This window comes from Orycteropus afer, unplaced genomic scaffold (genome assembly GCF_000298275.1).
Source record: "Orycteropus afer afer isolate SDZICR_OR568_19922 unplaced genomic scaffold, OryAfe1.0 scaffold00495, whole genome shotgun sequence".
NCBI classification, from domain to species: Eukaryota; Metazoa; Chordata; class Mammalia; order Tubulidentata; family Orycteropodidae; genus Orycteropus; species Orycteropus afer.
The window spans coordinates 1,409,330-1,432,972 of record NW_006922082.1 but is presented as its reverse complement, the minus strand read 5'-3'; the positions used below and the strand labels follow the sequence as shown (position 1 = coordinate 1,432,972).

The 23,643-nt window shown below is 42.6% G+C and overlaps 1 protein-coding gene across 1 annotated transcript in view; it reads left to right on the top strand.

Annotated features, from left to right (window-relative positions):
- The window catches only part of EFTUD2 (elongation factor Tu GTP binding domain containing 2), a 43,765-nt gene that overhangs the window by 1,409 nt on the left and 18,713 nt on the right, over positions 1-23,643 (top strand). The window contains exons 2-10 of the mRNA XM_007955244.2: positions 9,133-9,298; positions 10,347-10,425; positions 13,958-14,033; positions 14,520-14,585; positions 15,335-15,370; positions 16,478-16,568; positions 17,449-17,531; positions 20,558-20,724; positions 23,032-23,156. Coding sequence (XP_007953435.1) covers positions 9,133-9,298; positions 10,347-10,425; positions 13,958-14,033; positions 14,520-14,585; positions 15,335-15,370; positions 16,478-16,568; positions 17,449-17,531; positions 20,558-20,724; positions 23,032-23,156 — 889 coding nt within the window. The remainder of the gene's footprint in view (positions 1-9,132; positions 9,299-10,346; positions 10,426-13,957; positions 14,034-14,519; positions 14,586-15,334; positions 15,371-16,477; positions 16,569-17,448; positions 17,532-20,557; positions 20,725-23,031; positions 23,157-23,643) is intronic.

Here is a 23,643-nt window from a genome sequence, read left to right as displayed (position 1 = left end):
GAAGATTGGCAATGCACTTTTGTAGTGATACCATCTCAGAAACCCAAGGAAGGGTCGCTATGAGTCGGAGGCGACTCGAGGCAGTGGTTTTGTGTGTGTGTGTGTGTGTGTGTGTGTATAAATGATTTTGTTGTTGGCTGGTGTGAGTTACAAAAATTTTCTCATGATGAGATACAGGTGTAGATACAGGTCAGGGGTTTGCTGTGGACCTGATGTATCTTGATTTGGGCAAAGATTTAATGGATGTATTTTTTCAGCCAGCTTTTTTTTTTTTCCCCCAATGTTACTCAAGAAAGGTATTTTTCATTGCATGAACGTTCATGAGTACATTCCCAGCTTTGTTGTCAGGTGCCTACAAGTTAATTGTGGCAGAGTAGAACTGCCCCATAGGGTTCTCTTGGCTCTTCTCTTGAAACAATGCAGATACAAGAGTCTTCATTCCAGTTCACTTCCCTTCCCAGGGTAACAACTATATTTATGATGTTCTTATGTAAAGAACATGGGCTGAGTCATTGTACAATTAGGGAGGTCACAGCTGATTGAACAAGGGGCCCCAAAGAGTATTGATTAACGATTACCTCCAGAGCTTTGGGGACATGCCCCTGGCATCTGTGCTTAGTCTTGTCCTTTTCAACCTCTTAATCAGTGATTTGGATAAAAATACAGATGACATTTATAATACTTGCCCACGACATTTAAAAAAAAATAAAACACATCGTCAGTTCCACATGTACTGGATAAAAAAACAAAACGAAACTCACTGCCATCGAATAGATTCTCACTTAGCAACCCACATTGGGTTTCTGAGGCTGTAAATCGTTACAGAAGTAGATTGTGCTCCATCTTCTTTCCGCCAAGCGGCTGGTGGGTTTGAACTGCCAGTTTTCTGGTTAGCAGTCAAATACCTTAGGCACTGCGCCACCAGAACTCCTATGTACTGGATAATGGAATCTAAATCCAACAGACTTGAATATCAGACTTAAATAAAGCCCAATAATTAATTTATTGAGTATTTATAGAGCACTTACTACGTGCAAGGAATCCTGATGCAGAGAGAACCAAGACGCAGTTCCAGATGTCAAAGAATGTACTACTTAGCAGGGGAGATGGAGAAGTACGAAATATTTACGATACAAAGCAGGGAAGGACAGGTGCTATCTAAGCAGATTAAGTGCCTTAGTAATACTGTGGAAGGAAGGATCATTCCTCGTCAGGATGACCAAGGAAGGAATCTGAGGGAGTGATACTTGAAGTGGACCTGAAGAATGTGTAGGCATCCATAGAGACAGAAAGTGGAATAATTAGTAGCTGCCTAGGCTTGAGGGAAGGGATATGGGATGATTGGACAGTGGTGGTTGAAGGTATGGAGTTTTTTTTTTTTTGAAGTGATGGAAATGTTCTAAAATTGGTTTTGGTGATGGTTGTTCAATTCTGTGGATGTGTTGAAAACCAGTGAACTGTGCATTTTAAGTATGAGAACTATATGTTACATGTATTATATCTCCAAAAAGTTGTTATGAAGAAAAGAACAGGTAGGTGCCTGTGAATGTTTGTTTTCACCTCGGGTACAGGGGGTTGAGGTAATTATACTCTTTGGTGCATGCTCTTCAGTATCATTGCTCTATTCTTGTTTAATGAATTATGAATTCCCCTTTATTTCATTCACATTCCTGCCCCCCCCCCCCCCCCCGTAGTCATTCTAATGTATATGTATTTCATTTTGTTGATTTATTTGTGTAAGTTGCAAAATGTGTTTGGTTGCCTGGTATTTTTAAGTAAGTGGCATGTGTAACCTGCATCATTCCGTCTTACTTTTTCCTCTCAGCACTGATTTTAGGATCCATCCCTGTTGCTCTGTGTAGGTCCAGTCTGGTGTCTGACTGCTGCTCAGTTCTACCTGATGTGCGTTATGTTCTTAGCTATCAACACCAGGGTCACCCGCCACCAGCCTTCTGTCATCACAGTAATCCTGCAGTGAATGTGCTTAAATGAGTCCCTTTATGCACCTGGTGAAAATTTCTTTGGGTTAAATTCCCAGGAGCACAATTGCTGATCGTCGGAACATAAGTATACATGTTTCATTTATATGTACTTAGTTTGACTAAGTACTGTCAGATTGCTCTTCACAGCGGCTGCACAGCCTGCACTCCGGCAGCATGAGTGTTCCTATAGCCTCCTAATTCACATGAGATGCATGTTGTTGTTGTTATGTGCCGTCGAGTCGGCGCCGACTCATAGCGACCCCTCCTTGGGTTTCCGAGGCAGTATCACTACGGAAGTAGGATTGCCCAACCTTCCTTCCGAGGAGTGGCTGGTGGGTTTGAACCGCCAGCCGTCTGGTTAGCAGGCAAGTGTCTTAGCCACTGTGCTACCAGAGCTCCTCATGAGATGCATAGTTGTTGAATTTGTTCTTTCTTTCTTTTTTTTTTTTTTCCCTTTTAGGTATGGAACAGTAAGGCATAGGCATAGGATTTTGGTGGTGGAGACAGGGAAGAAGGAAGGACATTCCAGAGAAGAGTGCAGGGCAGGGAACCAGAGGTTATATGTTAATGGGGAATGTTTTCTCCTCCATATTGCCCAAAGCACAGTCCCTGGAGGAAAGTTGCAGGTGGGAAGTCTAGGAGGTAGGGCCAGACCAAAGAAGGCCTTGAATGGAAGACTACTGAGTAACCAGGAGTAAGGGATGACAACCAAAGCAAAACCTGGGATGGTTCCTCTGGTGAGGGCTGGAGACCAGCCAGGAGCTCATCACAGTGGTCCTAACAAGGATGAGGAGATGCTGAGTTGGGTGACTGCTTGAATATTGGGGTACAAAATGAGAGGAACACTGATGTTATGAACTGACAACAGAAGTGTGATACAAGTGCTTGTTTAGTTTCATTTTAGACTTGTTGAGTTTGAGCTGCTGTCAGGATATTCAATGGAAATCACACAGCCAGTTGAGAATTATTACATAAAATCCTGCAACTAGATTCAAAATGCATTCAGTTGTACGGGGCAGGAAGAGACTGGCTTGACAGTTGTTTGGGGGCCACCACCCATAGGCTATGTATGGCTGCCAAAAAAAAAAAACACTGCCATCGAGTCAAACCCGATTCACAGTGACCCCTCCTTGGGTTTCCAAGGCAGTATCACTACGGAAGTAGATTGCCCAGCCTTCTTTCTGAGGAGTGGCTCTTGGGTTTGAACCGCCAGCCTTCTGGTTAGCAGTTAAATGCCTTAGGCACTATGCCACCAGAGCTCCTAATGTAATGTTAGGCCACATTAATAGAAGTAGAGTGAGAAGATGGTGGGAGGTAGCCAGTCGGCTTACCACTGGAGGATTTTATGTTCTTTTTATGAAAGAGGCTGACACATTGGAATTTGTGTGAAACAAAACAAGCTCCCCGCACTACACCTATGCACCTCCCTGTATCTGTGCCCATACACACCACCTTCTCTCGTGTTCTTTTGGGTGATTGATTCAGTTTCTGTCTACTAGGTCCCATCCCTTCACACCTACTCAAGATGTTCACTCCAGCCGTTTCTCCAGTCTTTACTGGATCAGCCCTTCAGTATACAGATACTCCCTTTTATCTTCAGACCCTTTCTTAACTCCCACATTTCTCTTCAGTTGCCACCCCATTTTCCTGCTCCCCAATACAACACATCTCGAGTGTTTGTACTCGTTGTCTCTAGATCTCTTCCCGTTGTCTCTGAAACCCACTTCTGCCAGACTTTTGCTTCCCACACTGTATGGACTGCTCTTGTCAAGGTCACTAGTGACCTCTGCCCCGTTAAAGCCAGTGGTCAGTTCCTAGCACTTACTGTACTCGACCTTTGTGCAGCTTCTGACATAGCTGATCCCTCCCTCCTTGTTAAAATACTCTCTTCCCTTGGTTTCCTGGACATCCCTCTCCCGGTCTTCCTTCACCTTACACGGTTCTTCCCTCTCAGACCTCACTGCTGGTTCTTCTTCATCTCTCTGACCTCTAATTATCTACAGGCCCCATTCCTCATACCTCCTCTCTGCATACTCTCACTCCCATGAAGTCACATCATCTATTAAATAACTTCTCTTTGGTGGTGAAGACTATCAAATTTGTATCTCCAACCTGGACCTTTCTCTGGGACCTCAGATTTGTATTTCCAACCTCCTGCTTGATGTCAGGGCATCTCAAACTTAATTGGTCTAAAACCTAACTACTAATCCTCCCCCCGCCCCACCCTGTTTAGTCTTCCTCATCTTAGTAAGGACAGTGTCATTCTCTAGTTGCTGAATTTGAAAACTTTCTCTCTCTCTCTCTGTCTCTCTCTCTTTCTTCTTCTCTCTTACACACTGTCAATTCATTAGGAAATGTTTTTGACTCTACCTTCAAAACAGATCCAGAATTCAACCTCTCCTTCCCAGCTTCACAGCTGCTACTCTAAGCCACAACTGTCATCTCTTTCCTGAATTACCGCAGTAGCCTCCTAATGAATCTCCTCCTCCTACCTTGCCCTCCTGCAGTATATCTTCAGCATGGAAATCAGAGATTCTTTTAAAATAAAAATTGAATCATACCACTCCTCTGCTCAGAAACCCCCAGGGTTTCTCAGCCTCAGCACTATTGACATTTGGGGCCAGAAAGTATCTTTGTTGTATGGGGTTATCCTTTGCACTGTAGGGTGTTTAGCAGCATCCCTGGCTTCTACTCACTAGATGCCAGTAGCGCACACACCACCACCCCCATACATACCCAGTTTTGACAACCAAAAATGTCTTCAGATATTGTCAGATGTTCCTGGAAAGAGGAGGCAAAATCACCCCAGATTGAGAACCACTGCCCTAGAGTAAAGGAGCAAAGTTAGACTCCTTAGAATGATCCAGAAAGTCCTACATGATCACTTCCTGTGTGACCTCAGCTCATACTGTTCCCCCGTCACTTACTCCACACTCGCTGTCCTGTGCTCCTGGCTCAGGGCCTTTGCACTTGCTGTTTTGTTGACTGAAATGCTCTTTCCCCCAGGTACTTGTAAAGCTCATGTTCTCTCTTCCTTCAGGTATTTGCTGAAGTGTTATTACTATTTTTTTTTTTTTTCATTTAATTCCTCGAATGGTACCTGGCACACAGTAAGTGCTCAATAAGTATTTGTTGAGTAAATGGCTCAAACCAGGATGTTTAGAATATAAAGGGTGACAGACAGAATAGCCACTTGTGATTATTCGAAGCAATTTTTTTTTTTTTTTTTTTTTTGGCAGAAGAGAGAATTGCTTCGTTCAGTGTTGCTTAAAACCAATGAGTTGGTTATAAGGAAATATTTGAAGTCAGTTACAAAGACTTTCTGGCTGAGTTTTCTAGCAAGGAGATAGGCTTCTTTGTGAGTATGGGCCATGTTATTGAAGTATTCAGTAGGGGCGAGAATAAACCCTGACTGTAGAAAGGATGCATTTGTTCATGTGGCAGGGTCTGCCGTGCAGCAGGCAACATGCTGTATATTATGGACATGAAGATGAGTAGCACACTCTTCCTGCCAGTGGAATTCTAACGAGTGAGACATCGTTGTACAGTGCCCGGAAGAGTGTCTGGCACATGGTAGATGCTCATTAAATATTTGTAGTTTTTATTTGTTTATTTATTTTTGGTAATTTATTTTTGTTGTTGTAGAGAATATTCACAGCAGAACATACATCATTTCAACAATTTCTGTATGTACAATTCAGTACCTTCATCACATTCTTTGAGTTGTGCAACCATTCTTATCCTCCTTTTCTGAATTGTTCTTTCCTCATTAAGATCAACTCTCTGCTCCCTAAGTTTCCTATCTGATATTTCAAGTTGCTGTTGTCAATTTGATCCCATATAGATAGATCTTAAAAGTACAGTGCTCAAGGCAGTCTTTTTAACTAATTAAACTATTGTTTAGTTTTAAGAAGACTTCAGGAGCTATTTTTGGTTTAAGATTTAAAGATTATTTTAGGGCAGTAGTTTCAGGGGTGTATCTACCTTCCATGGCACCAGAAAGTCTAGACTGCATGAGAAATTGAAATTCTGGTCTACATTTTCCCCCTTTTGATCAAGATTTTTCTGTAGGTTCTTTGATCAAAATGTTCAGTTAACGGTAGCCAAGCACCATCCAGTCCTTTTGTCTCATGACAAAAGAGGCAATTCATGGAGGTAATTAGCCACACATTCCATTTCCTCTTCCTATTCCTGATTCTCCTTCTTCCTTCATTGTTCCAGGCTAGTAGAGACCAGTTGTTGTACCTTGAATGGCCCTGCAAGCTTTTAAGACCCCAGGCATTACAAACTATGAAGTAGAATACAAGCACTTAACATGCTATTATTATATTAGGCCAGTTAACTGGGATGTCCCATGAAACTAGGACCCTAAACCTCCAAACAAGGAACCAAATCCCATGAGATGTTTGGTTATGCATACGCAACCTCAGCACCTACTTTTTTTTGTTGTCTATTGTAGTAAATATATCTTATCACACAATTTTTGCCAGTTCAATTTTTTACAAGTGTAGAATTTCTTGATAGCAACTACATTTATCAGTTATGCAGCCCAACCCTTAATTGATGTGATTTTTTTCATACTTGTTGAATGACTTACTGGGAGTTGGGCCATATGACCTCTTGTCCAAATCTGAAATGTTATATATACTCTCACAAGCTAACTGTGTGAGTACATTGATAAAGCGTTTCTGCAGACCGCTTGACAATACATGTCCAGGCCTTGAAGTATGCCCACCTTTTGGTCCAGTAGTTTTGCTGCTAGAATTTTTTTTAATGCATTTTATTGAAATATAATTTATGTACAGTGAAATACACAAAACTAAAGTGACAGGGGTCAATGCTTTTTTTTTTGGCAATGTTCCCGCCTCTCCCCTCCCACCCCTGGCAACCAGCAAAGAAAGTTTCCCTCCATATATAAACCTTTCCTTGACCCTCCACAGCAACAAACTAATACTATATTTGTCCTTCTGTGATTGTCTTATTTCACTCAGCATAATGTAGTCCAAGTTCATCCATATTAAGCAGTGTTTTGCAGACTCTACATTATTCTTTAGTGCTGCATAGCATTCCAGTATGTGTATGTAGCATAGTTTGGTCATCCACTCTTCTGCTGATGGGCACATAGGGTGTTTCCATCTTTTTGCTATTGTAAATAGTGCTGCGATGAATGTGTTGCTCCTAGAAATTTATCCTCAATAAAAAATTAGTGATGTTAGGTGAAATAAATCAATCACAGACGGACAAATACTAGATTAGTCCACTATTGTAAAATGTCAAAGAAAAGTTTATATATGGAAGGCAACTTTTTTTCTTGGTTACCAGGGATGGGAGGGAAGGGGCAGGAGAATTGCTAGGTAGTTAAGAGACAAATATTGTTTTGGGTGAAGGGAAAGGCAGTATACCAAAAGCGAGTGACCAATACAGTAACATCAAAGAATAGAAAGACAGAGAGGTGCACGAGAGGAACAAACAACCAAGGTAAACACTTTTACATACATAATACTGCATTATCAGTAGTGACAAACACTAATCTATGGGTGAATACATAGGTTGACAGGTTGAATGATCAGGTATGTGTAGGCAAAAGGAAATATACCCAATGCCATATATAAGTTTGGCAGACAATATTTCTACATATGTATTTGTATGTGCTATGAGAAAGTCTAGAGAGAGAGAGAGAGAGAGAGCAAGAGCTAATGGAGCAAAGTTATGATAACTTCTTAGCCACAGTCAAGCACCCTGAGAGAATGAGTCACTGGGCCTATGGGCTCAGGACCATGGCCAAGGAGGACATCAAGCTCAATTGGCATAACATGCTACACAGAAACATTGTTCTACATCCTACTTTGGTGAGTAGCAACTGCGGTCTTAAAAGCTTACAAGCAGCCATCTAAGATGCAACAATTGATCTCTCCTCGTCTGAAGCAAAAAAGAATGAAGAAAACCAAAGACACATGGAAGCAATTAGTCTAAGGAACTAGTAGACCATGTGGACCTCCGCCTACATGACCCGCAGGTCAGAAGAACTAGATGGTGCCCAGCTACCACTGTCAACCATTTAAAAAGGGATCAAAATGGGAAATCTTAGATACAGTTAGAGAAAAGTATGAACAAAACTCAAAATCATAAAAAAGACAAGTCTTATTGGTCTGATAGGGACTGGGGAAACCCCTGAGACTATGGCCCCTAGTCACCCTTTGGGCCTGGAATTGAACTCACTCCTATGGCTTCCAGCCAAACAACAGATGAAATATAAGGTGAACAGGTACGTGCACTCCTTAGAACAATCAGCCATGGAAGATCCGAAGAACAGTATTTGCACAGGGAGATAGCACAGGGGGCAGGAATGCATAGGAAAGAAGGACACAGGGAAAAGGAAACCACAAGGAGGAAGTGGGAAGAGAGCTGTTACATCATAGGGATTGCAACCAATGTCATGAAACAAAATGTTTATAAACTGTTGTATGGAAAATGAATTTGCTCTGTAAACTGGCACCCAAATCACAAAAAAAAAAAAAAAACTAACTAAAAATACAACAAAAAAGATTTTAAAAATTAGTAGTGTTCACAAATATGTGTGTACAAGTACAGATTTATTGCAGTGGCATTTGTACTGCTAGAAATTAGAAAGAACCTCCATGTTAGAAAATAGATTGCATCAGTTATGATATGGGGTAGACCACATGGTGATCAAAAGTAGAGGGTGTAAATACATTGTTTTTTTGGGGTTATCTGTTTTCTAATTACCATGAGTTACAAAACAACAGGTTACAAAGTTTTAAACCTATGAATCTACGTGAAAATTTTAAAGGTGCGAGCTTGCTTCTAGTTTCTACCTGGTTTTTGCCTTTGCACAGAGTTATGTTGTGATATGCCGTTTGTCTTTCCTGATCTCCATCCTCTTGTGATCACTGATGCACACTTGGGGGGCAAGGGTAGTTTGAACTAGGAGAGCCATCCATAGACCTGGCATGCCGTCTTCTCTGCACAAGGGGTCACATAGGAGTAGAGCCTGGCCTGTTGACTCTTCAGCACAAAACTCAAGAAGTTTTCAAGCACGAGGAGTCGGTGCTCTTTGTCATGCGCCCGCAGTTTTTAGTCATGGAGGAGCACAAGGGTGTGCCTCTTACAGCCTCCTTCCTTCTTTCAGATGGATGATGATGATGACGAAGACGACATGGGTGATCATGATGACGATCACCCTGGGATGGAGGTGGTGCTGCACGAGGACAAGAAGTACTACCCCACAGCCGAGGAGGTGTACGGGCCTGAGGTGGAGACCATAGTTCAGGAGGAAGACACCCAGCCTCTCACAGGTGAGTCAGAAGGTGCTGGGTTGTGAGAGGTGAAATTGAAACTGGAAGACTTTGTTTCACAGTCATCAGCAGTCTTACAAGTTCACTGAGTGAATGAATCAGTTTTCTTTACTACTTTCTGGATTAAGATTCAGTTAGCCCTGTTTTAATATTCAGTAAAACTCTTAGTTTGTCAGTAAATAAATAAGAGTTATTTATTTATCTAACATCTGTTTAGGTACTTGATGGTGATTATTAAGTTTATCCTGTGGTCTGTTACATTTTTCTACCCAATTAATCTCAGCCCCCTTCAGCCAAACCTCTTAATGTTTATTTTTCACCTCTAATAATTTTCAGAAGCCTAGGTGGCACAAGTGATTTGCAGTCAGTTGGTGATTAGACCTACCCAGTGGCTCCACAGAAGGAAGGCCTGGCAAACGCTTCTGTAAAGATCACAGCTGAGAAAACCTTGTGGAGCAGCTCTGCTCTACAATGCTTGGGTCACCATGAGTTGGAGACCAACTCCATGGCAGCTGACAATAATTTTCATTGATCTTCTGCAAAGTAGTTGCATTTTATAAATATAAGGAGAGATTGTGAATGGGCATTGACCATAGAATTTACCCATTTCTCCCCCTTCTGCCCAGCCTCCCTCTAAATGAAATCTAGACTCCTCTGTCCACAGTTCTGGGAGCTCTGGTAGCATAGTGGCTAAGACACTTGCCTGCTAACCAGGTGGCTGGCGGTTCAAACCCACCAGCCACTCCTCGGAAGGAAGGTTGGGCAATCCTACTTCCATAGTGATACTGCCTCGGAAACCCAAGGAGGGGTCGCTATGAGTCGGGTTTGACTCGACGGCACATAACAACAACAACAACTGTCCACAGTTCAGGATCCTTCACTGTTTTGTGCCAAACAGCATTCCCAGAACTTTCACAATACAAGAGTGATCCTAGAGAATGAAATAAATTAATGTCATTATATTCCGAAAGCTTAGTCTAGTGGAATAGGGCTCTGTGTGTTTGTTTATGCTTACCTGCACATCACTCACTGTTTTCGTTCCCCTTAGAACCCATTATTAAGCCAGTGAAAACCAAGAAATTCACCCTGATGGAACAGACTTTACCTGTCACGGTATATGAAATGGAGTAAGTGATCTCTGCAGGGGTAGGGTGGGGTCTTTTTCGTGGAAGGAGGAAGTAGTTGGTGATTAAAAAAGCAGTGGATGGTGAGAGCAAAAATCTCTCCCTACTTGGAAGAAAGACCTGACAGCCTGTTTCTGAAAACTCAGCCACTGAAAACCCTGTGGAGCTCAGTTCCACTCTGACACACACCGGGTCGCCGTGATTTGGAATTGACTCAGCAGTAACTGGTTGGTTTGACTCTCGACTGGGCTGTGGCTCACTTCTGCTGATAGAGCAGGGCAGAAGTGATGGTGTGCCAGTTCCACCATGGCCTCCTGAGACCTTGCACACATTTTCTCACTTGGACCCCTGCGTCTACCATGCGAACAAGCCCCTACTGTGTGCTAGAGGGCGAGAGACAGTGGAGAGTAGAGCAGAACCACCAGTCCTTCTGGCCATGGCCCCAGACTTGGGAGAGAGCCTCCCCACCCACATCTGACGTTCTGCATGTGAGAAAGAAAGCCCAGCTGATCTTGGTCAACATTTATCACCCACAGAATTGTAAGCCATTTAAAAAAAAAAAAAACTCTCCTTAGATTTTGCCTAAATTTTCCCTCAACTTATACAGCCACTGAGGTATTTAGGCAAAATTCTGTTAGCTTTTATCCAGATCTCAGCTGTTGTCTTCCAAACCTTTAGTTTGGTGTTGGAAGCCAGCCTTTGAGATAGATCTGGATAATTGGTCTGTTTTACCTGTTTTGACTCAACAAGACTGCTAAGAAAGAGCACTGGTAGCATAGTGGTTAAACACCCAGCTGCTAACTGAAAGGTCAGTGGTTTGAACCCACCAGCTGCTCTGTGGGAAAAAGATGTGATGGTCTGCTTCCGTAAAGATACAGCCTTGAGAACCCTATGGGACAGATTTACTCTATAGGGTCACTCTGAGTCAGAATCAACTCAATGGCAACAGGTTTTAAAAACCCCTAAATGTGTTGGAAAGGAAAGAGTCCCCAGATAAGTAAAGCACTGCTAAAGAAGAAAGTAGAATGCCTCACACTCCCCAATCTTAAAACCTACTACATAGCCATGGTAGTTAAAACATCCTGGTACTGGTAGAATGACAGACTCATAGACCAATGGAACAGAATTGAGAACCCAGAAGTAAATCTGTCCACCTATGGACAGCTGATCTTTGGTAAAAGGCCAAAACTCATTAACTGGGGAAGAGAGAGTCTTTTTAATATAAACGGTACTGGTAGAACTGGATATTCATTTGCAGAAAAATGAAACAGGACCTATAACTCATACCATATACAAAAACTAACTCAAGTTGGATCAAAGACCTGAATATAAAACCTAAAATCATAAAGACCATCAAATAAAAAATAGGGACAAACTTAAGAGCCCTTAATTCAGGGCATAAATACACTATGAAACATGACTAGAAAATGCCCAAACACCAGAAGACAAAACAGATGACTGGAACCTGCTAAAAATTAGACGCTTATGTGCATCAAAAGATTACACCAAAAGAGTAAAAGGGGAACCCACAGACTGGGAAAAAATTGTGGCAATGACATATCAGACAGGCGGCTCATCTCTAAACTATATAAAAGACTTCAACAACAAAAAGTCCAGTTAAAAAATGGGTAGAGGACATGAACACACTTCACCAAAGACATTCAGGCAGCTAACAAACCCATGAAGAAATGATTGTGCTCGTTAGCCGTTAGAGAGATCCAAATCAAAATGGCAATGAGATGATATCTTACTCCAGTACTAATAGCAAAGTCCGAAAAACAGAAAACAATAAATGTTGGTGGGACTATAAAATGGTACAACCACTGTGGAAAACGTATGGCACTGCTTTAAAAAGCTGGAAATAGAAATACCACATGATCCAGCAATCCCACTACTAGGTATGTATCCTAGAGAAGTAAGAGCCATGACACAAACAGGTACATGCACATCCATTCTTCACTGTAGCACTATTCACGACAGCAAGAAGATGGAAACAACCTGCATGCCCAGCAATGGAGGAATGAATCAACAGAGTATGGTACATGCACAAATGAGATACTATGCAGTGTTAGAGAACAGTGGTGACTCTTAAACATCTCACAGCGTGAATGAACTTAGAGGCCATTATGCTGAGTGGAATTAGTCACAAAAGGACAAGTGTATGAGACCGATATTATAAAAAGTCAAGAAAAGGGTTTCACAGAAAAAGAAATATTCTTTGATGGTTACTGGGGGTGGGTGGGGAAGGGAGGCTAAACCACTAACTAGAGGGTAGATATGTTGACTTGGGTGAAGGGAAAAGAAAAAAAGACAACTAAGTGTTTTTGGAACATTGTTGTTAGGTGCTATTGAGTCTGCTCTGACTTAATAGCAACCCTGTGTACAACAGAATTAAACACTGCCTGGTCCTGCATCAGCCTGATGATCCTTGCTACACCTGAGCCTATCGTTGGCAGCCACTGTCAGTCAGTTTCTTTGAGGGCCTTCCCCTCTTTCACTGACCCTCCACTTTGCCAAGCATACCTTTCTGTAGGGAATGGTTCCTTCTGACAACATGACCAAAGTAGGTGAGACAAAGTCTGGCCATTCTTGCTTCCAAGGAGCATTCCAGCTGCACATAGCAACTCTTTATTTGGAAAAGGAAGAGTACCAGCAGATATAGAAACACTTAGGCTCTTCCTGATGCAAACTGTTTCTGAAAACATTTTCATTGATGAAATACACTGATAAGGCTCTCATGTATCAAAGTGCTTATGACTTACTAGATTATGAAGTGCTTATGACTTAACTAGATTATGAAACTGTTCTGTTTATTTTAAAAACATGTTGACATTTTGTACGTCCAAGAGCGAGGTCCCTTCTAAAATGGTCAGCTCAACTGCCATCATTCAGACGTTTTGAAACAACTTTTTAGTCATCTTGAGAACTTTCTTCATAATCCTTCACAGTCTCAGTGGTGGTTTTGAAACCTCTAGTTTTCGAGAGTAGGCTTGATTCTTAGAAGGGCCGAATCATCTAGAGGATGCAGAAACCCTGTAGGTAATGAGCAGGAAAGATGGTACTGGTTTTGATCAAGATGGGAGGTCCTCTGTGCTCAACATCATTGATGAGATGGAGTTTTCTTGAATGCCTTGTTGAACTGGTGCTGACAGCAGTTTCTAAAGAGAAGCTCCTGAAGTGATTTTAGCCCCCAGGCATCAGTGACATAAATAGCCTGAAGATTGTGAAAGGGGCAATAGTCAAGTAGATGAGCTAGTTGTGATGTTTGTTTCTTGTTTTTGTTCCCACTTTCTTTTTTGGTGTCATTATTTTACTGTCAGAGTCCCCCCATGGCATTTCATTCATAGGTTGCTCCATTCCCAAAGCCCACACTGTGTAGATGGGGGAAATTCATAAGACTGCCTCTAAGCATTCTCTAGTTGATCTGAAAGTTATTCCTGGGCCAAAATACCTAAAACACCTTTAGAGTTTTGGGTACCACTCCTCATTTGACAATTTTTGCCAAAATCCTTTTCCTCTTTACGTTTCCTTTTAGTTTCTTGGCAGATCTGATGGATAACTCAGAACTCATCAGAAATGTGACCCTTTGTGGCCATCTCCACCATGGCAAGGTGAGACACTCTCAGCTACTTGGAACAGGATTTCTCTTTGTTCCTGCTCATTGTTCAGCCCTCAGCATCACAGAGGTTGTGGTTTGAGGTTATACAGCTGGGCCTCCTGACCCTGCAGCTCCCTGCCTGCTGGAAAATTGCACTGTGCAATTCCACCTTCTCCTGAGTAGCAGATGGGGCCTGTTCCTAAGCCACTTGCATGCCTGAGCCTTGTGTCTACATCTGGATGGAAAAGAGGAAATTGAGCCTTACTCTGACTTTTATAAGTTTTCATTTCCCGGGGGATGCCTGTCCAAGAAAGATTTCATCTTTCATTTGAAAATAATCCTGTGGCTTCAGTGTTAATCCTTTGCCATCCCATGGTCCTCCTTGCTCTCCCCTTCTTCTGCTCATTCTTGCATTGTGTGGGAGTAATTGGGAGCTGGGGGAAGGGCACAGTGGGTTTTCCTTTATACTTAGTGGGTCTTAACCTTCTCTCCCTTTCAGACATGTTTTGTAGATTGCTTAATAGAACAGACTCACCCGGAAATCAGAAAACGCTATGACCAAGATGTAAGTAGAACTGCTGTTGAGGGTTTAGGATATATTCAAGACATACAGGGTTGTGTCTTTCTTTCCCCTTCCTTCGTCCTCCCCCTCCCTTGATAAATAGTGACTCCTGTAAAGTTCTGCTTTATCATTTTAATCTCTCTTAATAGCCCTTAAGAAAATAATTGCAACTTTCTCAGGAGCAGAGTGATTAACCAGCTGTATTTTTGGATGATCTGTTCTGCTCTTCGGATGCCCTCTCTGTTCTCACATATCCTAACTTTTATGGTCGATCCTTTCCTGTCATAGTATTCATAACCTGCTCTATAAATAAGATACAACTGGACCTTGTTGTTTTCATGGTAAATGTCAATGCCTCTGAATGTGCCTGGCGTCGCCGTGAGTCTCAGTGCAATAAATGCCTAGTCTCTGCCAGACTGATTGTTTGGACATGGGGCGGGGGGGTTGCCGGGAAGTAGGGATGTGTCTCCTTTCCCACTCTGAGAACTCGGCATTTGATCTAATTTTGCTCCCCATCCTGTTCCTTCAGTGACCACTCGTTCCTCCCCTCCCCACATACCCCCACATACACCAAACATATCCAGGAGCAATTTCCAGCTGGGAGGGCACTGGTCTCATTATCTAGGGTTGCTGTGGGGATATCCTGGCATGTTCAGTCTTCGAGTTGGGAGGTGGTGAGGAAAAGTGATTGATGGTTTGTAGGTAGGAGAGGAGTTGGGATTCAGGTGGTAACGACAGTTATTGTTTTTCAGCTGTGCTACACTGACATCCTCTTCACTGAGCAAGAGGTAAGTGTGTCGTGGGAAATCAGATTGTTGGTCCACACCAGATCCAGCCAGATCCAGTAGCTTTTCAGGGAATATAGAACCTTGGTCTGTACCACTCCTCCCTCCTACCTCCACCCCATAGCTCTTTTATCTTCCCTGTCTCTTCCAATCACCCTTAATCTATGACTTGAAAGGAGCTGGGTACATAAGCATTAGGTAGGAAGGATTTAATTTGGCCTAATACTGTAAATACTAAGAGGTGATACGTACAGTTATGCCATAAGTTATTCAGAAGCTTGACATGATTTTAAAAATGGCATCACCCAAAAAAAACCAGAAGAGGACTCCACGCATGTGATGGCTCGCTCTTTGAGTAGCGTCTCTTTGAGGATGTCATTGCATGTGTGCTTCTCTTTCTGTGTGAAGAAGTGAGCGTCTATCTCTTGTCTTTCCCATTCCATCTGGTAGCTCTTTCTGTCCAGCTCTTTATCCCTTCTCTCTGCTCTCCCTTTGTTCTGTCTCTTTTTCTTAAGTGACCCCATGAAAAGCTCAAGTACATAAATAGCTTAACACAAAAGAACTTTAAATGGTGCTGGCATGTGATACGCAGTCAACTCACATGAATGATTAGAGGTATTGGACTATATTTTTTAAAAAATATTTTCTGTTTTAGCTTTTATGATGGGAAAACTGTAATGTTTATGTTAAAAGAAAACTTAAAGTGGCCCTGATTGTTTCTATTTCTGTTATGTTACTTGCTTATTATTTTGGTTCCAATGTGTGAGGACTCTCAACAGGATTCCAGGACCCCGCATTCTGTTTATTTTGATACTGCTTTGCTTGTCTTTGTGTTTTACATTTCTGCTTTCTTTTTGCATTTGAACCAAACCCCCCCACCCCCCAAAAAAAAGAGCTGTTTAATGCCAAGGCATTTCTTCTTCAAAGTCATGCTGGGTAGAAGCCTACATAAACATCACAGCTTCTACAAGGAGAGATTCAGTGTTGATGACCAGCAGCCAGCAAGCCCGGAGCAGAACGAGCCCCTTTTGCATCAGAGAAGCCCTGACCACTCCTTTTGTTACTTTCAGAGAGGTGTTGGCGCCTGACCACTCCTTTTGTTACTTTCAGAGAGGTGTTGGCATCAAAAGCACTCCTGTGACAGTGGTCCTGCCAGATACCAAAGGAAAATCTTATCTCTTCAATATCATGGACACTCCAGGTAGCACCTTTCCTGCCCTTTCACCATCAGGGCCTGGTCCTCTGTGTTCTGTGCCCACACTTTATAGAGCAGCACATAGCAGCAGCACATCCTTGATTGGAGTAATTTTCCTGTTTAACTATCTCATTTGGCTTCTGACAGTTATCAAGCACTGGGCATTCGGTTCTGTGTCACTCCACTCTTTGTTCTTGAATATTTAATACATTTTAGAAAATTTTATTCACATACTCAATTCAGTCTATGTCAGGCCCCACACTAGACACTGGGGAAACAGGTGAATTGGTATGGCCCCTGGCCTCAGAACTCTCACGTTCTATGGGGAGACGGCCACCATATGATGAACACACAGGTTACTATGGAAGCAGTGCATCTCACCCCATGGCTGCTGCTCCTTTTAGAGAAAGGACCAATTCGGACATGTTTTAAATAGGAAAACATGGGTTTGGGCAGATCTGCCCTCATTGCACCGTCAGGTGCCCAGTGCCCTCGTATCTGTCAGCCTTACCTCCCACTTTACCCCACCTTCAGCTCCGTCCTTCCTTTGCCCTTTCTCCTGCCCCTCAAATTGCCATATGTCCCACCACAGAGTGCTGCATACTACTGATTAGATTAAGCTGGCATGTGAGTGTGAATGTGTTATGCCCTCCTAGACAAAACACTTTTCCTGTGCTTATATATGGGATCTCCTGTGTGAAAGCTTAATCCAAAGATGCAACATTGAATGGTAGAACTTTATGCACTGAAAGGAGTTGTGAGGCATGGGAAAGGGGACATTTAAGGGTCCACAAGCTTTGCCATGCTCCTCTGATAACCCTGGAAGTTCCTTATGACTCATCTCGCCTTCCCGTAACAGGTGACTTACTTGGTATTTGCTTTTCAGGACATGTGAATTTTTCTGATGAAGTCACGGCTGGCTTGCGCATCTCAGATGGAGTGGTCCTTTTCATCGATGCCGCAGAGGGGGTGAGTCAGGCTCTGATCTCTTAGGGCCTTTCTCCCCGTTCTGTTTGCCCCCACACGATGCCTAGAGCCCTTAGTGAGCGGGGGGCCAGAGAACATGAAAGTCATGGAATTGGAGATGAGATTGAGAAATAAGGGCAGCAAACAGAGTTTCATAATTAATTTTCTACACGAGCTGCCTCCCTTCCTACTCGGTGATGCTCAAAATGATAGGACCCATTGTCATTTAGGAAACAGAAAGATAACATGACAGACTTGAATAAAAGGGAATTAGGAGAGTGGATTTATATAAATAGACTTAACATGTTAAGTGAATTTTTCTAAGCAAAAGAGACATTGGAGGCCTCGGATGTCTTTCATATTTCTGAATTGGAAGCTTGGGTGACTTGGCTGGAGAACCTCACGCATGTTGTCATTGGTGAGATAACCACTAGAGGGAGCAGAGTTGCCTTTTTTAAAATTGACTTCATTTTGAAATAATTTCAAACTTAATGAAAAATTGTAAGAATAGTACAAAGAATTGAGCTCATTTGCCTCAGTTGCTTTGTAATTCTCTCTCATTCTGTATGTGTGTTCTTATATTTATTGTGTCTGTGTGTGTATTTTTATCCTCTGAACCATTTGAAAGTAAAATATTTCAGAATATACAGAATTTTCTAAGAACAAGGACATTTACTTATATAACATAGTAAAAAGCAGAAAACCCCACTGCTGTCGAGTCCAACTCATTGTGACCCAGGACAGAGTAGAACTTTCTCAGGTTTCCAAGGCTATAAATCTTTATGGAAGCAAATTGCCACATCTCTCTCCCACATACTGACTGGTGTATTCAAACCAAAAGGTTGGCAGCTGGATACTTTAACCACTGCAATACCAGGGTCCCTCATAATTATAACTCAACTAACTCACTGCCGTGGAGTCGATTCCGACTCACAGCAACCCCTCCTTGGGTTTCTGAGGTGGTGTCTCTACGAAAGTAGATTGCCCAGTCTTCTGAGGAGTGGCTGGTGAGTTTGAACCGCCATCCTTCTGGTTAGCAGTCTGGTTAGCCTTAGGCACTACACCACCAGAGCTCCCTCATAACCATAGTCAAACAAACAAACAAAAAAGAACCAAACTCACTACCATTGAGTTGATTCTGACTTATAGCGACCCCCTTTCAGTGTCTGAGACAATAAATCTTTATGGAAGTAGATTGCCTAGTCGTCTTCTACAGAGTGGCTGGTGGTTTTGAACTGCCAACCAGTGACCAGTCAGTGCTCTGGTCACTGCCACCAGAGAGCCTTCATAACCATAGTACCATTACCAAAATCAGGAAATAAGATGTTGCTCCAATAGCATTGTGATATGGATTACACAGTGGTTGGAACAGTGGGCTCAAGCATAGCAGCAATTGTGAGGATGGTGCAGGACTGGACAGTGTTTCATTCTAATTTACACAGGGTCACTGTGAGTCAAAACCAACTGAACAGCACCTGACTAACAACAATACTGTTGCACAGATTTTACTGTGTGTGGATCTCACTCACTTTCCCTAATTGTCTTATTAATGTCTTTCATAACATTTCCCCCTGACCTACTGGGTCTGGTCCAGGATGACGCATAGCACTTAGTTTTCATGTCTCCTTATCTGTAGTCCCTTTAATTGGAACAGTTCTTCAGCTTCTCTTGGTTTTCTGTGACATTGACATTTTTGAAGGGTATCAGAAATTTATTTTATGGAATGTCTCTCAACTCGGGCTTGTCTAATGCTGCCTCATGATTGGGTTCAGGTAATTTTTGGCAGGAATGCTATGTAAGTAACAAGTTCTTAGGAGTACATAACATCAAAAGCTTCGTGATGTCACCTTACCTCATTAACTTTGGTCACTTGGTTAAGGTGTATCTGCCAGGTTTCTCCAGTGTAAAGTTACTATTTTCCCCTTTGTAACTAATAAATAACTTGTAGGGAGATACTTGGAGTCCATGTTTACACTGCATTCCTTATCACACTTCACCTGCTAGTTTTAGGTCTATTCATCATTCTTACCTTATTTCTATAATAGTTGCCATGGTGATTTTCTCATTCTTACTGTTCCTTTTCTATTGATTAGTTGGAATCCTGTTGTAAGAAGCTTTCCCTTCTTCTCTCTTTGTTCATTTGTTTATTACCAGTAGAGACTCATGGGTTCTAACTTTATCCAGCGGGTTATAATCTGCTCTCAACTCTCACTGCTGTTGAATTGGATCCAACTCATAGCTACCCCTCCTTGGGTTTCTGAGGCAGTATCACTATGGAAGTAGGTTGTCCAACCTTCCTTCTGAGGAGTGGCTGGTGAGTTTGAACCTCCAGCCTTCTGGTTAGCAGTCAGATTCCTTAGGCACAATGCTACCGGAGTTCCCTATAATCCACTACTATCTTTATTTACTTTGATGGTCTAGTTCCAGATTTGGCTAGTAAGAGCTTCTTCAGGCTGGTTCATTTATCCATTTGACACATTTCTGGGGTCTGTTTATTTGTTGGTTGGTATTTGTATGTCTGAAAGGAAAGAAGTGCCCCATGTCTGAAAGGAAAGAGGTGCCCCAATCCTGGGATCCAGAGCTATTTTTCCAAGGGAGCCCTGGTCCCGTTTAGTGGGTACTGGCATTCAGAAACAAAGATCTGTGTGTGTCCGTTGTTGTTGGGGTGCATTGCTTCTAGGCCCTTTCACTGAACAGGGCTGATAATACAAATACACACAAGTGCCTGTAACTGTTTTACACACGTATGTTTATATTTAACCATTTGTTCATCCCGATATCCCCAATTCCATTCCAGTACCACAGGCGCTTCCTTTATTCCTTCTTCAGCACTGAGAAGCTTGTTTCCCAACATCATCAGTGTGTCTGTTCTTTTTTTAGTCCTACAGTTTACTCTCTTAAAGTTCCTACATCTTGAGAAGGTGCTCTGTGCAGTCTGTGTTCCCATCTTTCTCCCTCACACCTCATGTTTTGACTCTACTCTGCCCTTTCTGCCCTTGTCACCACCTCTTGATCCTTGTGTTTCTCAGGTGATGCTGAATACTGAGCGGCTGATAAAGCATGCCGTGCAGGAGAGGCTGGCGGTCACCGTATGCATCAACAAGATCGACCGGCTCATTCTGGAGCTCAAGCTGCCTCCAACTGATGCTTATTACAAGCTGCGCCACATTGTGGACGAGGTCAATGGGTTAATAAGGTAGGGGACCCCTTGGTGTGGGTTTCCTCTCTTGGGGACTCTTGGGTCTTATAAGTCTTCGTCCTGACACCTCTGGGGGTACCTGATTTCTTGACATGTGTTGATGGCCGTCAGGCAAGAGACACATCCTGGCCTCTGCAGTGATTGATTCTGCAGCCTTGGCCTCATTAATTCTGTGTCAGTGGTGCTCACTTCACAGAGACCTTCAGTTTGGTGCTGTGGTTAGAGTCATTGTCACCACAGCAACCAGGTAAAGTTGGGGAAATTACTCAAGCTGATAGAGCCTCAGTTTCCTGGTCTGTAGAAAGGGAAATACTTTTGACTGATGGGATGTTATAAGAATTAAATAGGCATTTGACATAACACACTTAGCACAGTGTTTAGCATGCTGTGACTGATCAATGAATGATGTTAGCAGATCTTACTACCATATTATTAACCCACACTCAGTAATATTAATGAACTCTACTCCTGCTTCTGTGACTGTAGCTGCTTTTCAACCAGATAGGGCCTCACATTACTGGTGTGGGGGCAGTTGGGAGACTTTAGAATATACTATCAATGAGCAATGCTAAGAACTACTATCTTTATGTCCTATACTGAGGGTGCTTAATCTGTAATTTTATGAAATTGTATATATAACATGATTCTGATGTGATTGTCTTCCTATAAAAGAAACTTGGAAAGTACCTGGAGGGAGACAGAATCTGAGAGAATTCCCCTCCCTGTCTCAGTTTGTACAGGCACTTAAAGGCCTTTCTTTGCTCTTCAAAAAAAAAGAAAAACTGTATCAAGGGTGGCTTTGAAAAACAACTTATATACATCTTACAGACAGTCTTACCTGCCGGTTGAGGGATGTATTGGGTGACTTGTTAAGGCCCTCAGGTGGGCCTGGGAGGAGACTGTCGTCCTCTTGAGAGATCGCCTCCATAACTGAGGATTGGGGGACAGGACCTTCATGGCCAGAAGAAAGACAGATTTACCTTCAGGAGCCTCCCTGAAGAGTTTTTTGTTTTGTTTTTTAATTTTTATTGTGATTTGGGTGTAAGTTTACAGAGCAAATTCATTTTCCATACAGCAGTTCATACATATTTTGTCTCATGACATTGACTGAAATTCCCCACAATGTAACAGCTCTCTTCCCACTTCCTCCCTGTAGTTACCTGTTTCCTGTGTCCTTTCCTCCCATCTGCTCTTGCCCTCTGAGTTCCCTGTGCAAACACTGCCCCCCCTGAAGTTTTGAGCACTAATTCTCAACAGAGAAATCTTCTCCCCATCTCTGGTAGGGCTGACGATGAGTAGAGCCCAGCATAACATCAGGGATCTGAAAGTTGAAATGATAAACTTACTTTAAAAAAAAAAAAAAAGTTAGCAGCTAGGATGAGGCTAAATCCTGATCTGCCAAAATAGGAAGTCAAAAGATAATGTGTCAGAGCTCTAAACAAGAAATAGCAGAGTAAACTTATCATTTAGACATTTGAAGATAAATGGTGTAACAGCATCTGTAAAAGAGTTGGCAGCCGTTGGCTCTGAGGAGCATGACTTGGAAACAGGACCTGGCAATCTGCTTCCATCAGGAATGCAACCAAGAAAACCCTACGGCACAGTTCTGCTCTGTCACACACAGTCATCTGTTCTAAGTCGAAAATCAACTCAGCGTACCTGACAGCAATAACTTGCATTTCTAAGCTAAGAGATTCCATAAAGCAGTATGTGCCAGTGAGGCTAGGGTTGTAGACATGATCCCTATGTATGAGAAATACTGGTTTTCCTATGTTTATGAACTTAAAATGCTTGTAGCTTCTGCATGGCTTTTAAGATTCATAATTTTAACCCAAATTTGCAAAACAAAGCTAAACAAAACAGTAAAGCGAAGAGTAGAGCAGTAAGAGTGGGAAGCAAAGTAGAGTAGGTTGTGTTTTTTTTGTCCTTTAAACTGGTACTTACTATGCATGTTTGTATCTGTGGAATCAAGAGTTCACTAAAATGTATGCCTGTTATATCACATTAGCTTTGTTTCCTGTGTTTAAGGTCTTGTCTCCAAATTTCCACTTGCCTGTTGGTGCAGATGACTTTTCCAAGATTGTGCAGCATTTTCCCAGTGCTGGGCAATCAGCTTGTTTCTGGGAGTCAGGGAACAGCTCCATCTTGTCACTTTCTTGGGCCAGGCTCTTGGCAAAGCTGAGCTGATTATGTAAGCCCCTTCTGGGGTTGGTGAGGCTGTGATACGGCCCTGACTTTTACCCTTGGCCATGAGTCTGTGTTGTTGCATAGCACAGCACTGGTTCACAGCTGGCTCTGTTTCAGCATGTATTCCACTGATGAGAACCTGATCTTGTCCCCACTCCTGGGCAACGTCTGCTTCTCCAGCTCCCAGTACAGCATCTGCTTCACACTGGGCTCCTTTGCCAAGATCTACGCTGACACCTTTGGTAAGTAAATTCTGGCTGGCAGTCTGTCTCGCTAGCTTCCTGGGAGGGAGCCATGTGTGCCTTCCCTGCTGAATAGTCCAGAAATTGACTTTGTGCCAGAGTCCCCTGTTAGAGGAGCATTTACCAACTGTTATCGTCACATATGGGGCTCTTTTTTGGCCTCTGGGCTCTTTGTTTCAGCTAAATGGTTTCTAAGCAATAGAAAAGTAGAAGTGACTAGAAAGAAATGGGGCAAGAGTGACCTCATTGCAAGAATAAAAAGCTCTTATGACAGACATTTCATCAAATACAAGATACCCATGCCCACAAAATTCTTTCAAACCCTTTTCTCAAAGATGGAGTCTTTCTCTCTCTCTCTCTCTCTCTCTCATAGGGCTTCTAGCTGTCTTTCCATATTTGTTGTTGTTGTTGTTGTTAAGTGCCGTCGAGTCGTTTCCGACTCATAGCGACCCCATGCACAGCAGAACGAAACACTGCCCGATCCCGC